Below are 13560 nucleotides of genomic sequence, written 5' to 3'. Positions count from 1 at the left end.
GCTCTTTTCTGCTCAGTAATATTCTTGTAAACATTCTTGAATATTTATTTATAATCACCTCCGTCAATTCTTGATTCCTTATTATTGAGTGATTTGTATATGTTGTGCTATTTCTTAAATTTTTAAAGCTGTAACATATTGTATTATATTGTTAAATAGTTTAGTCTGTTACTGTTTTACTATATTGAAGCAACTGTAACCCACATAAAGTAAAAATTCCCCTCTCGCTCCTGCGGGCGGTCTGCCCTTCAAGCTTGGGTCCTCTACCTGAGGCCTGGGAGCTCGATGGTCATACATATGTATGTATATGAGAGAGAGAAGATCTTAGTGCTGTTTTAAGTGCAAGAGCTAATAGTGCTGCATTAAAGCATATTAGAAGAACAGAAATATACTTTATATAATGTTTACCTTTAGTCAGTAATTGTTTTGATTTATAAGTGGATATAAGCTACCAACCTCCAAAAACATTTTGCATGTCACTGTTCAGTAATGTACATAAAGCTAATATCTTTCTTTTAGTTGGTGTCTGAGCTGCAGCCCACACCCAAATTCCCTCCTCAGAGGCCTCTCCCCTTGAGCCCTACCAGAGCAGTCTCCCCCCAAGTGAGTCCAGTCCCGACCTCACTCTCCAAAGTCCCTCCAGGCCTACTGGTCATGATGCCCTCAGCAGCAGGACCGAAACCTGTGGGCAAAGTCTCTGCCATCCCACCTTTGAGAGCTATCAGGTGGGTTAACACAATGATTCTGCAGAGTCACGTACAGTGGGGAAAATAATTATTTGTTCATTTCTGTATATACAGGCCACTTATAAGTGAGCAAACTTACAATCAGTGGCTCAGTCTCTAATTTGAATCCAGTTTTATTTTATTGGAAAGACTGAATGTCAAAAAAAGTCTCTCTCTCGATTCAGAGATGGTCTTTCCCTTTTCACGTAAATGGCCGCTTAACAGCGTACACTTAGTTTTACACTTACGTACACTTGTTAAGTGCAGGAGGATTGCCAGGATTTATACATCGGGGAAACCAAACAACCTCTGGGTAAAACACAGAAGAGCCACCTCGTCAGGCCAGGACTCTGCAGTCTATACACACCTACAGTGGACACTCTTTCAATGATGAGTATGTAACATCCTGGACAGGGAGGAACGCTGGTTTGAGGGCTGAGTCAAGGAGGGCATTTACGGGAAAGGGGAAAGACCATCTCTGAATCGAGGAGGGGGCCTAAGGGCACATCTGTCACCATCTTACATGCTGTGATTGCAGCCATTCCCCAACTCTCTGTAAATGGTACTCATGGTTATTGATCAGTGGGTTTTGGTCAGTGGTTGTTGATCAATGGTCATGAGAATTTGCATAATTATGATTAAGGAATTGACCTCCCAGCCCATTGTTCCTTCAGTGGGCTGGTTTCAGTCATTATGCAAATGTACTGTTTATAAGATTGAAACCTGCAGTCAGCTGAGACTGAAGGCGTCACTTGGATGAGTGATGAAGCGTTTCTCCCACAAAACGCTACGTCCAGATGAACAGAATCAACTTTTGGAGATTTACTTTCCTGGATGATTGAGAATGGATCAAGTAGAAGATAAAGAAATCTTAAATAGAAATGTGACTGCTGACATGTATTTGGGTGTGGGTGGGGGGGTATTACAAATGGGATAAAGTGGCAGGATTGAGCAGCAGTGCAGACTGAGCAGTACACAATTTTAGAGTGGCAGTTAGTACAGTAATGCACGGAGTAAAGGTTTTTATTTTTATTTAAATACTAATAAAATTTAATTTAAAGATCATCAGTTATACCACAATCTTTGTTTTTCTCTGCTCTTTTCAGACCGGTTCCAGGCACCAAATTAAACACAGCTTCACATCCAGCATGAAAATGATCTTCTTCTGGCCTCTCCTCTCTGTTTTGAGGTGGCAGTAGCTGACAGCCTATTTGCACTAAAGAGACTTTGGCTGTTGAACCACAGAGATCTCACAGAAGTTAGAGGAGAACAAAACACAAAACTGAAAATGGAGAGACAGAGGAGCAAACTAACTTAACCACAATGATTAAGTGGTCAAGTGGTTGTGCAAATAAGCCTTGCAGACTAACACAAGTGTAATTGTTGGGGGATGGTCAAATTTACCCAGTTAATTTTTAGGGTTTTGTTTTGTTTTTGCTAATGTCCGTCTATAAAAATGCATTTTGTACTGACTTATGTTTTGTTTACAGTTTGTTTCGTGTCACGTGGTATGATTTATTATATCCACCAAAGAGATCTCGTCATTCCTGAGTAGGGATGGGTACCGGTTCTGACATAAACGGTAGTAACCAGACCGAAAAGCAGCGCACATTTCGGTGCTTTATTTCGGTGCTTTCTTTTCCTGAGATGTCATACACTTTAGATTCTAGCCAATCATTTTACGTTTCCGAGGTTAGTAGGCGAGCCCAGGTACGTACGTTCTTTTAGAGCAGAGCTACAGATTAAAAACGCCCAAGGCGAAGCGGTCAAAAGTCTGGCTGTACTTCATAGCAAAAGATGCAAACTCAGCAGCCTGCAACAAGTGCTTTAAGCTGATACTATCAAAGCAGGTAACACCTCGAATCTGATGAAACACCTGGCAACGCATAGCGTTTTTTTAAAAGCAGAGAAATGCGCCGTATTTGATAGCTTGCTGCAAGACCTCACACCGTGCACATCTACTGCGGGTGTGGTGCCTGTTATCGGACCCGGAGTTAGCAACATCCCCCAAAAACCCGAAGAGGAGGTCCTGGCCCCTAGCCCTGCCAGTGTAGCAGAAATGATGAGGATGATGATGCAGCAGCAGCCGTTCTTCTCTGCGTGAGTAGCTTAATGTTGTTCGTGTGTAATTTACGTTGAGTAGGCTAACCACGTTATTACATTAATGCATGTAAGGTGAACTAGCAAACACCGTCGTAGTTACATGCGGCTGTCTTCTTGTTTGATGGCAGATGCTCCCTTCACCCTGGCCAAAAAGGCTAAAATGACCAAAGAAAAAGTGGAAAACAGTTAAACATGAGAGGTTTTTGGACAAAGTTTGTGTTTTTTCCATTGTTAAGCACTGCTTCCAGCCAAGAGTGATACCATATATCCCTATAGCTGCAGAAAAGGCTAACATTGTTATCTTTTTACAAAAAACAGCTGAACATGAGGAAGTTTTGTGTTCTTCATTCTTTAAGCACCGGTTTGAGCACCGTTTAAGCACCGGCACCGTTTCAAAACTATCAGTTTGGTACTGGTATTGGATAAATCCTAAACGATACCCATCCCTATTCCTGAGGTGTCCTGAAAGCTTGAAAATAAGTTGAAAAATAGTTTACTATGAGTCACCTCATCTATACTTCTAGGTTTTCTAATTTATTCTATCATAAGAGCAATGTTTGAGGTCTAAATTCAGAAATACTGGCACATGAATTGATAGAAAAGCTAATGACACAGCAGCTTTTTATCAACACTGTTTACATGCTGGAGGGGTAGATGAGGCCTGCAGGACACACATGGGTGGTTTTTCTTGATTTAAATTTGTTTTCCTATCATAAAATTACATAAAATATTTTTTACAAAACTATCAAGGTTTATTTTTCTCCTTTTTTTAACTTTCATGAATCTAAAATAAAGATTTTGTGGAAATATTACAAAGGATTTTTCTCTCTTTTGTCTGCTTGTAAGATCTGTTTCACGAATTCCCATGGCCCTCAAACTTATGCAGAGACAAAATCTACTTCTGTTTCAGCCTAATCCAAATATAGTGTAGATGGCTTTTATACTACCCCTATCTGTATATAATCTGCTCCTATTGCACTTACTTCTCTTGCACTTCTGATTAGATGCAAATTGTATTTCGTTACCCTGTATTTATACATGTGTAATGACAATAAAGTTGAATCCTAATCCTAAAGATCAGAGCTTAGTAAACAGGAAAGTTGGTTGTTTTCCTATTGTGGTAGACTGTTAACACTGAGGTCTTTTGTCACATCCTGAGATGTGTAACCATGCCAAAGTTCAACAAAAGAAAATACAATGTAGTGTTTCTCATGTTTACACATTTCCCATTGGATCAGGTAATTATTATAAACTGCTGATGGCAGTCAGGTGTCATTTAGGCTTAGCAGCAGAAGAGGACATAGCAAGATGACATATTTATAACCACTGCTGTCAAAGCTTTATTTCAGGAAAAGTTAATAGAATCCCATAGAAAAAGTGTATGAATACAGAGTTTTATATCTTAGGGTAAGGTCTTTGGCTAGTCCATTGAGCTCCAGTCTTTTGAGAAGTATTAGTAGTAGGGTCTACTTAAAAAGGAAATGGATAGAAAAATATAGGTATAAGACAATATCATGGACAGGATTATGAAGATGTCAGTGTTTGAGTTGAAGAGCATCATAGGCATAGCAACACAGAATGTTAGAATAGTGATGAAGAAAAGATGTGGGTTTGAATCTCAGGTTACTATGAATAAAAATTCAAATCAATCAAAAATTTCAAAGTTAAATCAAAAGTAATTTATATTATTTCAGACTTTCTTTCAAATCAAGTTCAGAGTACCAGTGACATTAGCTTTGAGGAAAAAACAGTTGAAGTTGAATGTATCTATTGCAGTGAGTCTGCCAATTTGGTAGAGTGGATTGCAGCCAGGTGATGTTGTGGTGAGGATCATCCCCGTAAGTATTTTGTAACCTGGGTTGTCGGTGTTGTCTGCCGTGACGCATCAAGGTCCATCCACCTATTGTATGTGTCAAGTTAATTTTTTTTTAACAAATAATCGTTTTTGAATTTCAAATAAAAATAGTTTTTTAAACTTTCTGAATTCTATAGTATTTATCTTTATTAAATTGAACAAAAACAACTGATGTCACCGAGTCAATGCGTTTCTCGCCATTATAATGGTGAGAAGCGCATGTATACATGCACTTGCAATGGGTTATAAGCAAACTTTCTCGACTAAAGAAAAACACTTCTTCATTTTGTGAATAATTAGAAGCGTTAATTGAGACTAACATAAATCTGCTTCCTCAGTCAAGGTATAAATGAGTACAAGGAAGGAAGTTTTTGTTTACACAATGCTTGTACCCACTTACTCCTAATCAAAGGTGCTATATCCAAGCTTATATATGCACAAGGGGTCTAGTAGAGTGCATGTTTGGTGTTTGAAAGAGTCATTTTCAGTGCCTTTGGAATATACTTTGATTCATGCCGAGAAGATGCCTTCAATTCCAACAAACCACAGACAAGGACTTGAACATGTCATGGTCAAATTACTGCATTCTACTCTGTATTTTTTTTATTCATTGCTGGTATATTGAGACTGATGCATCTCACATTTTCATTTCTAATTCTACTTGGAGTATCTTCTTTTTCATTTCATGCTCCTCCTTTAGATACTTCAACTTGTGTTAATGAAATTCAATAGCCAGCTTTTCATTCATCGTAAGTCTTCTGTTCCTGTGAGCAGTGCTGGCACACATCATAGCTTCTGAGGAAGCTATGCCTTGCAACTCTGCAGTTCTGTCCATTTCACTTCCACCTACACACAAGAACGGTTCATATGATCAAATGAACACATTAAACGAGACACCTGTTGATGAAAAACAATAATCTGAAATGAGAGAATAGCTAAATCAATGCACTAATATACTCAAATCAGGTGTGCTTGATCCCTCATCTGAACTGTCTAGATGGCCATTATAGGATATGTTCGCCAAAGGTTGTTGTTTCTCTATTATTCCTGTCAGCAATTCACTCAACTGCTCAGTGTCCTTATTTGCAGGTCCTTCAGCAGTCTTAAACCTCTCTCTTCAGGTTTCTGCAACAGTCTTTTTTAGATTTTTTTTTATATTCGTCCACAAAACTTGTATAACATAAAATATGAAATGAAAACCCTTTAACATCACATAACAGTAACAGAAGTAGGGCCGCTAACATGGTCACATAAAGTTAACAATCCTTACCTAAAGTTGGTGAATTACCCTGTAAAAATTTGTTCATTGCACTGAACTCATTACAGATGGATTGCCATGAAAAAGAAACTGATTCATCTCTGATAATATTTAATATTATGATCAGTCTGTCATAATGTTGAAATCAGCTGGAGATGCACTGATTACAACTCCTTTTCCAAAAAAGCTGGGGCACAGTAAAATGGAGATAAAAACCAAATGCAATTCACAGTGAACAACACATCATGAAGCTTTAATTAGAAGCAAAACCAAGACTGTAGAATTTAATCCAGTCTGATTTCAGAATCCCTTTTCTATTTGGAGTAACCATGTTCAGACCTCATGTGATCCTATAGCTAAAATTTGTTCAGATTAATTCTGGCAAACTCAGACTTAAACTCTAAAGAAAGTCTTTGTGGCAACAAGAACAGGAATATTTTCAAACAGGTATGCACAGGTGAGCTCAGCTGTAATTAATGGCAAGTATTCTGCATGGGTGTGGGTGTGCATGGCTCATATTTAATTTACATTTCATTTCACTACATTTCACTGTGTGCCGCTACATTTCACTGTGTGTTATACTTGTATAACTATGCATGTGACAAATAAAGAACCTTGAAACCTTGAACCTGAACATAAGACCACACTCCAAATAAAATAAAGATGGCAACCCATTTCCATGTAGATTCCTTTAATGTTATAGTTTTTTCTGAAACGTTTGAAAACAAGGCCCTGATGAACAAAGCAGAGCCAACTAAATAATAAAACAGCTTTATATGGCATAGTTTGGTGGTGGACTATCAAAATAAATGAATCATAAATAATAAATAGCTGGACTGAAGAATGTCTTCCACAAGGAGGCTGAACAAAATAACAGCTGTAAAATGATCACCTGGCAAAAAAAGCAGTTAGAATAAAACCTGTGTACACAAATTACTTCATTTAGCCTCCAGATGATATTACTGGTTTATCCTCATGTAAGACAAGCACAGTAACTCTTTGCTTTATTTTTAGCAACCTCTAAAACCACATTCTTTAGCTACTCTCTTTTTTCCAGAGTTATTTGGGTGTCTAAGTGAAAACATGGGGCAGTGGTAACAAGATTGTTCATAAATTTTGTGTTAATCCTGATTCTTTTGGTTAACAGCTGCTTGATATCTGTCTTCTTTTTCATTACATTCATTCATTTCATGTCTTTGGGAATGTAAGCCTGGCTGCATCATAGTATTTCACATGTAGCTCTTGGCAGCCGTGTGGTCAGCTAGCTCCAGTTGGCTACACATAATTCAGCTAATTTGAACCTCAATCAAGCATACGAGAACCTAAACCATGTGTTTCACACAGTGCCATGACTGAAAGGAAACCATCACAATAAGGCAAAATTGCCTGCCACACTCCAGCCAGATCAAAGCCTTGTGGTTTTGCCATCCATAAGGTTTATTTTCTCCTATCATTCCCAATGAGCACTGATGGGCATTTTTAAAGTGAGATAGCAGCTTGATGTATTGCCTTATAGCTTAGTTACAGCTCTTTTTCCCATAAGCGGGATGCTAATGCCCATAAGTGAAAGCAAATGTGAATTCCAAGAGAATCCAGGGTTTAAGTGTTCCCATGGCCCACAGGAGGGGAAATTTTGCAGAGAAAATAAGAATCTGATTTTCTATACTCTCAGCTGTAGCTCGAGATACTCGAGATGCCATCACCTGCGTTTTATGGTGAGAAATAAATTTGAGCTTAGCCAGGTAAATTCTGTTCCCATGGGTACAATCTGCCTGTAGACATAAATGACTGTGAATGAGCTGAGGAAAAACAGTATCATAAACTGAAACTGACCTCACCTTCTTCACATTTATGGGGATTAAGAATCAAAAGAACCATGCTCATATCAGCATAAGCTGTGTACACAAATGCTGCTGTAAAAATTTAGTTAGTCTGAGGTCACAAGTTGGCGCTTGCAGAGAGAGGGGGATGTGCAAAGCAACCTGGCAGCCTTTCTTGGGGGAAGCCCTATTTTGATCCCTCAGATTGTACCAGATCCATGCATCTGGTTAACAGAGGATCTTCTAGGAAGTGGTGTACTTCGAGGCCATTTTTTGTTATTAAAATAGTTAAGTGGCTCATAAAAGTTTGATCAATCATATACTGGCAAAGCTTGCAATCAGCTCAAGTCAGTCGTAAGACTTCCAACTGTTTCCATGGGTGCCAAGCAACAGATGTATAAGAAAATATTGCTGTAAAGGTTGTATGTATGTGTGTTCACTTCATATAAATAGCTGCATTCTTCGTTTTTCTTCGATCCCAACTTCTTGTACAGTACACTCTAAGTGATGAGGGAGAGATTTTTTAAGGACTCCACAAAAGCAATTCACTTTTTACTCACCTGTAAAAGCCAAAATTACTGTATTTTCTATAAATAACTATACCCAGAAGCTGCCTTTCAGTTTCTAAACATGAAAAACATACACAAGGTTTTCAAATTACAAACGTAGTTGTTAGCAGAATAAACAAAATCAGGATATAGTAAAATGCAAGTAAAACAGAACTTGAAATGTTGTGTCTAGGGCTTTTATTTTGTTTATTTGTCTCACATTCAGTTTGGTTTGTGCTCAACCAGATATCATCTAAGAATAAGGGAACAAATGCTATTATCTTAAAGTTCACACTGGCTATGCTTATAAAAAACAACACACATCTACTTGCACATCTGTTTCCACAGTACCTTAGTGCTACAATCAACAACACAATAGAACTATGTTTTATTTTATTTGTCTGTCACCAAACATATATGGCAACTGTCTAGTGAAATTTGTTTTCTACTCTAAGTGAAACGTCAATCTATAAGAAAAATCTGACAACAGGTCAAGCATGCAACAGAATCTAGAAAAATAAACATTCTTTAAATGCCCTTGTCACTTACATGAGGTCTTAGTTTTGTCTGGGCATAGCAGTAGTGTTTGAACAACTGATCTTTTAATTGTTCTCTCGAGGAACTCTGAAAATGTCCATCTGCATTTTGTTCATACAGTATTTTCTGGAGTCAAGTTAAAACTACCTGGAATTAGAATGTCTGACAGCACAATCCTGTAAGAGGAAGCATTAATCCCTGAGTAAATATAACTTAAGGCATTCACAAACGTGGTATGTAATGTGCTACTCTTCTACTCTCTTCTCAACTTTGTGTTCTTTGATTTTTTTTCCCATCTTTTTTTACCGAGATGGTTGGTGAACAAGTTATTATACATCTCATCCTCTTCCTGCTGCTCCCTCATGTCTTTGTGCCAGGGTCCCCACACCCCACCGTTGTACTGAGGATTAGAACGCAGGTCTTTAGTTGGGTAGCACACCGGCACAGCAGTCTTGTTGTACTGAGCTAGCCGCATTAGCATCTTCTTTACTATATGCGGGTAGCGCTGAGACAAGTCCACTCTCTCATAGGGGTCCGCTGTAATGTTGAACAGCCAGATGGACTTACCTCGGTCCCAGCGGACACGTTCATTATGCAAGCGAGTGGTTAGCCGCTGATTCAAAAAAGTTTGTGGGGGCACCCAGTCACTGTAACCAGGCACACCTGTTAGTAGCTTCCAGTGGCCAACTCGGAGTGCAGCCTGAATAGCTGTGTTCCATAGGCCGTACCCAGCCTTCCACGATCCATTTTTGGCTTTGATGTAAATTGGGTCAATATTATGGAGAATGTCATGACGAGGTGATGGGCGGCCTTCACTAATAGTTTCCCAGACGTCATACCCATCCAGATTCAGATCTTCATCTAAAGTTCCCTCACCTAGGGTTACCAGTGTAGGGAACCAGTCAGTAATATGGATCAAAGATCGACATTTTGTTCCTTTGTTCATTAACAAGGGACTGTGAACAAAGCCCACTGCCTTGATCCCCCCTTCCCAGTATGTGGCCTTACTACCCCTCAAGGGCCAGTTACTTCCTCCTGCTAAAGGCTGGCCCCCATTGTCAGAAGAGTACACTATAACTGTGTTGTCATAATAACCATAGTGTTTTAGTGCTAATGTGAGGTTATGAATGGCTTCATCCAGGCAGGAAACCATGGCAGCATATTTACGACGGTACGGGTTTGGGATGCCCTTGTATCGCTCGAGGTAGCGAGCAGGAACTTGCAGTGGGGAATGAACCGCCTGGTAAGCCAAGTACAGAAACAAAGGTTGCTTACGAGGGTTGTGATTTGCTAAAATACTGACAGCCTTTTGTGTAAACATCACAGTAGAGTACAAGCCGCGGTCCTGTTCCCAAGCTGCTTCTTCCCCTTCATACAGATCATAGCCACACATGCTAGGGCCTTGGCATTTGTAATGACTGTAGTAGTCCCCACTTCCTAGCAGGGAGCCAAAGAACGTGTCAAAGCCACGCTGGGTAGGAAGGCATCCACGTTTGTAGAAGCCCAGGTGCCACTTCCCTACCATGTGGGTGGAGTAGCCTGCGTTCTTTAGCTTCTGGGGCAGAGTGATATTTTCCAGGGGTAGGCAGTTGGGCTGAGCAGCTCGGATGACAGAATGCTGAAGGCCTGTGTGGATCTGATATCTAAAGGAAAAAAGAAAAAAGAGATAAATTGTCATATATTAACCACAGTAGCCCTACACACCCCAATAGGGTGACTTTTCACAGAGAGGATCTCTGTACTGAAAATTTTACACCAATATGTTATTATCCAAAGCAGAAGAGGGCTTATAGGCCTGCAAGGGCAGGGTAATGTTGAGAAGTCCAGTGAAAAGAAGTTGATGTCTAATGGGAGGCAAAAATAACAGACCAAAGACCAGACAGTAAACTATGATTTGTAGCAAAGGGTGACCTGCAGCCAACTTGGCAGCAGGTCACCCTGTACTTCATCTGATAAATGAAGAACAGATACTATACTAAATGCAAATATAAACTCCTAATTTTGGTGTGCAAGGGAATTCATTTTTTTTAGATGGGTGATTTATTTGACTTTTAATGCTACTTTGCAAAAACTTGGACCTGCAGGAGTTTTATAGAATCGTTTATAAGTTCTAACTCAAAACACAGATTTTCCACGTGCAGAACTTCCAAGAATGTCCCAGTCATATGCCTCCACACAATCAGTTACTCAACAATTGAAAACATCACAACAGAGGAGGCTTGACATAAGTTTCCAAAGTGACATAAACACTTTCTTTATACACTTAAAAAATAAGTGAAAACACAAAGTGTTATTGTAATATGTCCTATAAATTATTATATCTGAATTCCCTTAGTATGCTACACTCCACCTTAAATGAAAGCAGTTTGCTTCATAATTGCTTCATTCCAGTATACTTCAATAATGTACACTCAGCAGACAATGGCTTAAATAGCAATCACTTATTATTGCTATGTAGTTTCAGTAAGTTTGTACTTCTCTTCTCAGGTACATAAATAGCAGAGCTGTTGAATAGGTTCCCAGCTTCAAGTTCTTCAGAACCCCCAGATCTCTAAGAATCTGTCCTGGTCAACTAACACCTCCAGCCTGGTCAAGAAGACCCATCGGTGCCTCTTCTTCTTGAGGACATTGAAGAAGAACAACTGACATACTGGGTAATGTCTACCGCTGCGCGATAGAGAGCATTGAGAGCATGTCACAGTCTGGTATGGTAATTGCTCTGTCGCTGACCACAAAGCACTCCGGCAGGTGGCGAAAACTGCCTAACACATCACAGTGACTCCACTTTCCTGCCATTGAGGATGTCTACAAGAAGAGATGTCTATGCCGAGCACGCATCATTCTCAGGGATTCCTCTCATCCTGCCAATGAAGTCTTCCAGCTCCTCCCCTCTAGAAGGCGCTACAGGACCTCACAGACTAAAACCAGCAGGATTAGGAACAGCTTCTTCCCAACTGCTGTCACCCTACTGAACTCAGTCCCCCACTGAACCTTTCCATTCACACTCAACTTAACCCGTCTACACTGCTCCTCCCCCCTATCCCTCCCAATGACCACAATCATGACTGTCATTTATTCTAATCATTCACCGTATGCTCACACTGGTTACTGCTATAGTTTTAGGACACTGGCATAGCATAGTCTCTGTCATAGTGCGTACACTGTTCACTATTATAGTCTGTTCAGATCGCTAGGCTTTCACTACTGTAGATGTCTTGATGCATGCTCAATCATCCAGGTAAGTAAATCTCCAAAAGCGATTCTGTTCATTTGGCCGTAGCGTCACAATTAACCTTAACAAGCAACATGCAACTAACCATAACATGTCTTTAATATGATTGTGACGGAACTCACAATCATATTAATTGTGACGGAACTGGAAGTGGATTTGAAGAGGTGACAGTACAAACCACTGCACTACTCTACCAGTCCAAGTGAATATTTGTAGCAAATTGATTGGGATGAAGGGATTTCTGGGATATGGTTGGACGAAAAAATGGTACTTCCCTGCAAGCATAAAATACCAGACCTTTTCGTATAAAAATGTACTTCTGGCTGGCTATAGCACAACTGGAACACAAACTATTACATGACCTACATGCAAAACTGGTGTGGTTCTAAAGAGAAATGTTAAATCAGATGTACAATGAAAAACTGACTTTGTATCTAACACCATTTAACTTGCGACACAGCATTCTGTGTATTATGTAGAACTGCTTTTCAAATTTGTCTGATCTTTTCATTTTATCATTAAACAAAAAGTTGTGCATATTGCATTGCATATGGGTGTAACCTTTCAGCTATTTGAGCATAAGCACAGAGCTTTCTAGGCTGAGCACATGTGTGATGAATTGATGGGATTATAGCTGTTATACAGTTTCATGGAGCCAACAGCTGAAGTAAATACTCTTCAGATGCTAAGGATTTTGCTTAAGTGGAGAGTATTTGTATGATTATTTCTCACCATCTCTGCTAACTTGTTCCTGGGAAATCCTAACCTACCTCATCACCAGTGTTTCAGTGCCAGCTGCAGCTGGCAGAATTATGCTTTTGGCCTTACACTGTGCTTTGCTAATTCAAAATGTGTTTTTGGCCCTTTTCCAAAACTACTGGGGATTGCAAATGCAATCTTTATAACATAGAACATATTTTTGACTCATATCCAAAGCTGGTTCCCATGACTTTTGAAATTTCAAACTTTACAGGATAATAGTAAGGCCCATATCTGAATCTGATGTTTCTAGGCATTGCAAGTCTTTGAGGTGGATTTAAAACGAGACCATACCAGACCTTATTGTATAATATGGCAATGGGTCGACTTTCTTGTCAATTGGTGCTCTAGGCAGGTGAAGCACTGTAACTGTAACCCAGCTACATTCAGTGTTCAGCTGACTGCATAAGGTATGATTTATGCAACCACTGCCTTAAACAGTCCTTGTCATTTTTGTTATCTGTGACTTTTCAGATTTACTGCTTAGATGCCAAAATACAGTTACTTGCATTAATAAACAGAAAAATTTGTGGTTGAGTGTTATACTTTCTGACATCTCAGAGAAGTCCAGTGTACCAGTTTAAATTTGGGTATAAAATGTGAATTCATTTTGCTGCCTAATGAATAAAATATATTGTCACAAATTAATCTGAAGGTCAAAAAAAATAATAACAATAATAATAGCACTGTCATTATGCTCTTAAATGTGAAATAAAATGTGTA

At 39.3% G+C, this 13560-nt stretch overlaps 2 protein-coding genes across 2 annotated transcripts in view; one reads left to right on the top strand and one right to left on the bottom strand.

Moving 5' to 3' along the window:
- Positions 1-519: 519 nt before the first annotated feature.
- On the top strand, positions 520-2384 carry LOC121812647 (vegetative cell wall protein gp1-like; the record flags this gene model as incomplete). The annotated part of the gene is given in 2 exon segments (XM_042215420.1): positions 520-725; positions 1832-2384. Coding segments are annotated over 2 exon segments (252 nt in total), but the record flags the coding sequence as incomplete, so codon positions are not given.
- A 2483-nt stretch (positions 2385-4867) lies between these two features.
- arsj (arylsulfatase family, member J) overlaps positions 4868-13560 on the bottom strand; it is a 17427-nt gene continuing 8734 nt past the window's right edge. Inside the window, exon 2 of the mRNA XM_005950084.3 lies at positions 4868-10489. Coding sequence (XP_005950146.1) covers positions 9100-10489 — 1390 coding nt within the window. The 3' untranslated portion in view covers positions 4868-9099. The remainder of the gene's footprint in view (positions 10490-13560) is intronic.

The sequence above is a fragment of the Haplochromis burtoni genome, unplaced genomic scaffold (genome assembly GCF_018398535.1).
Source record: "Haplochromis burtoni strain Fernald_Lab_line unplaced genomic scaffold, NCSU_Asbu1 Contig_716, whole genome shotgun sequence".
Taxonomy (NCBI): Eukaryota; Metazoa; Chordata; class Actinopteri; order Cichliformes; family Cichlidae; genus Haplochromis; species Haplochromis burtoni.
The sequence above is the reverse complement of the archived record's forward strand: the minus strand, read 5'-3'. Positions and strand labels throughout refer to the sequence as shown.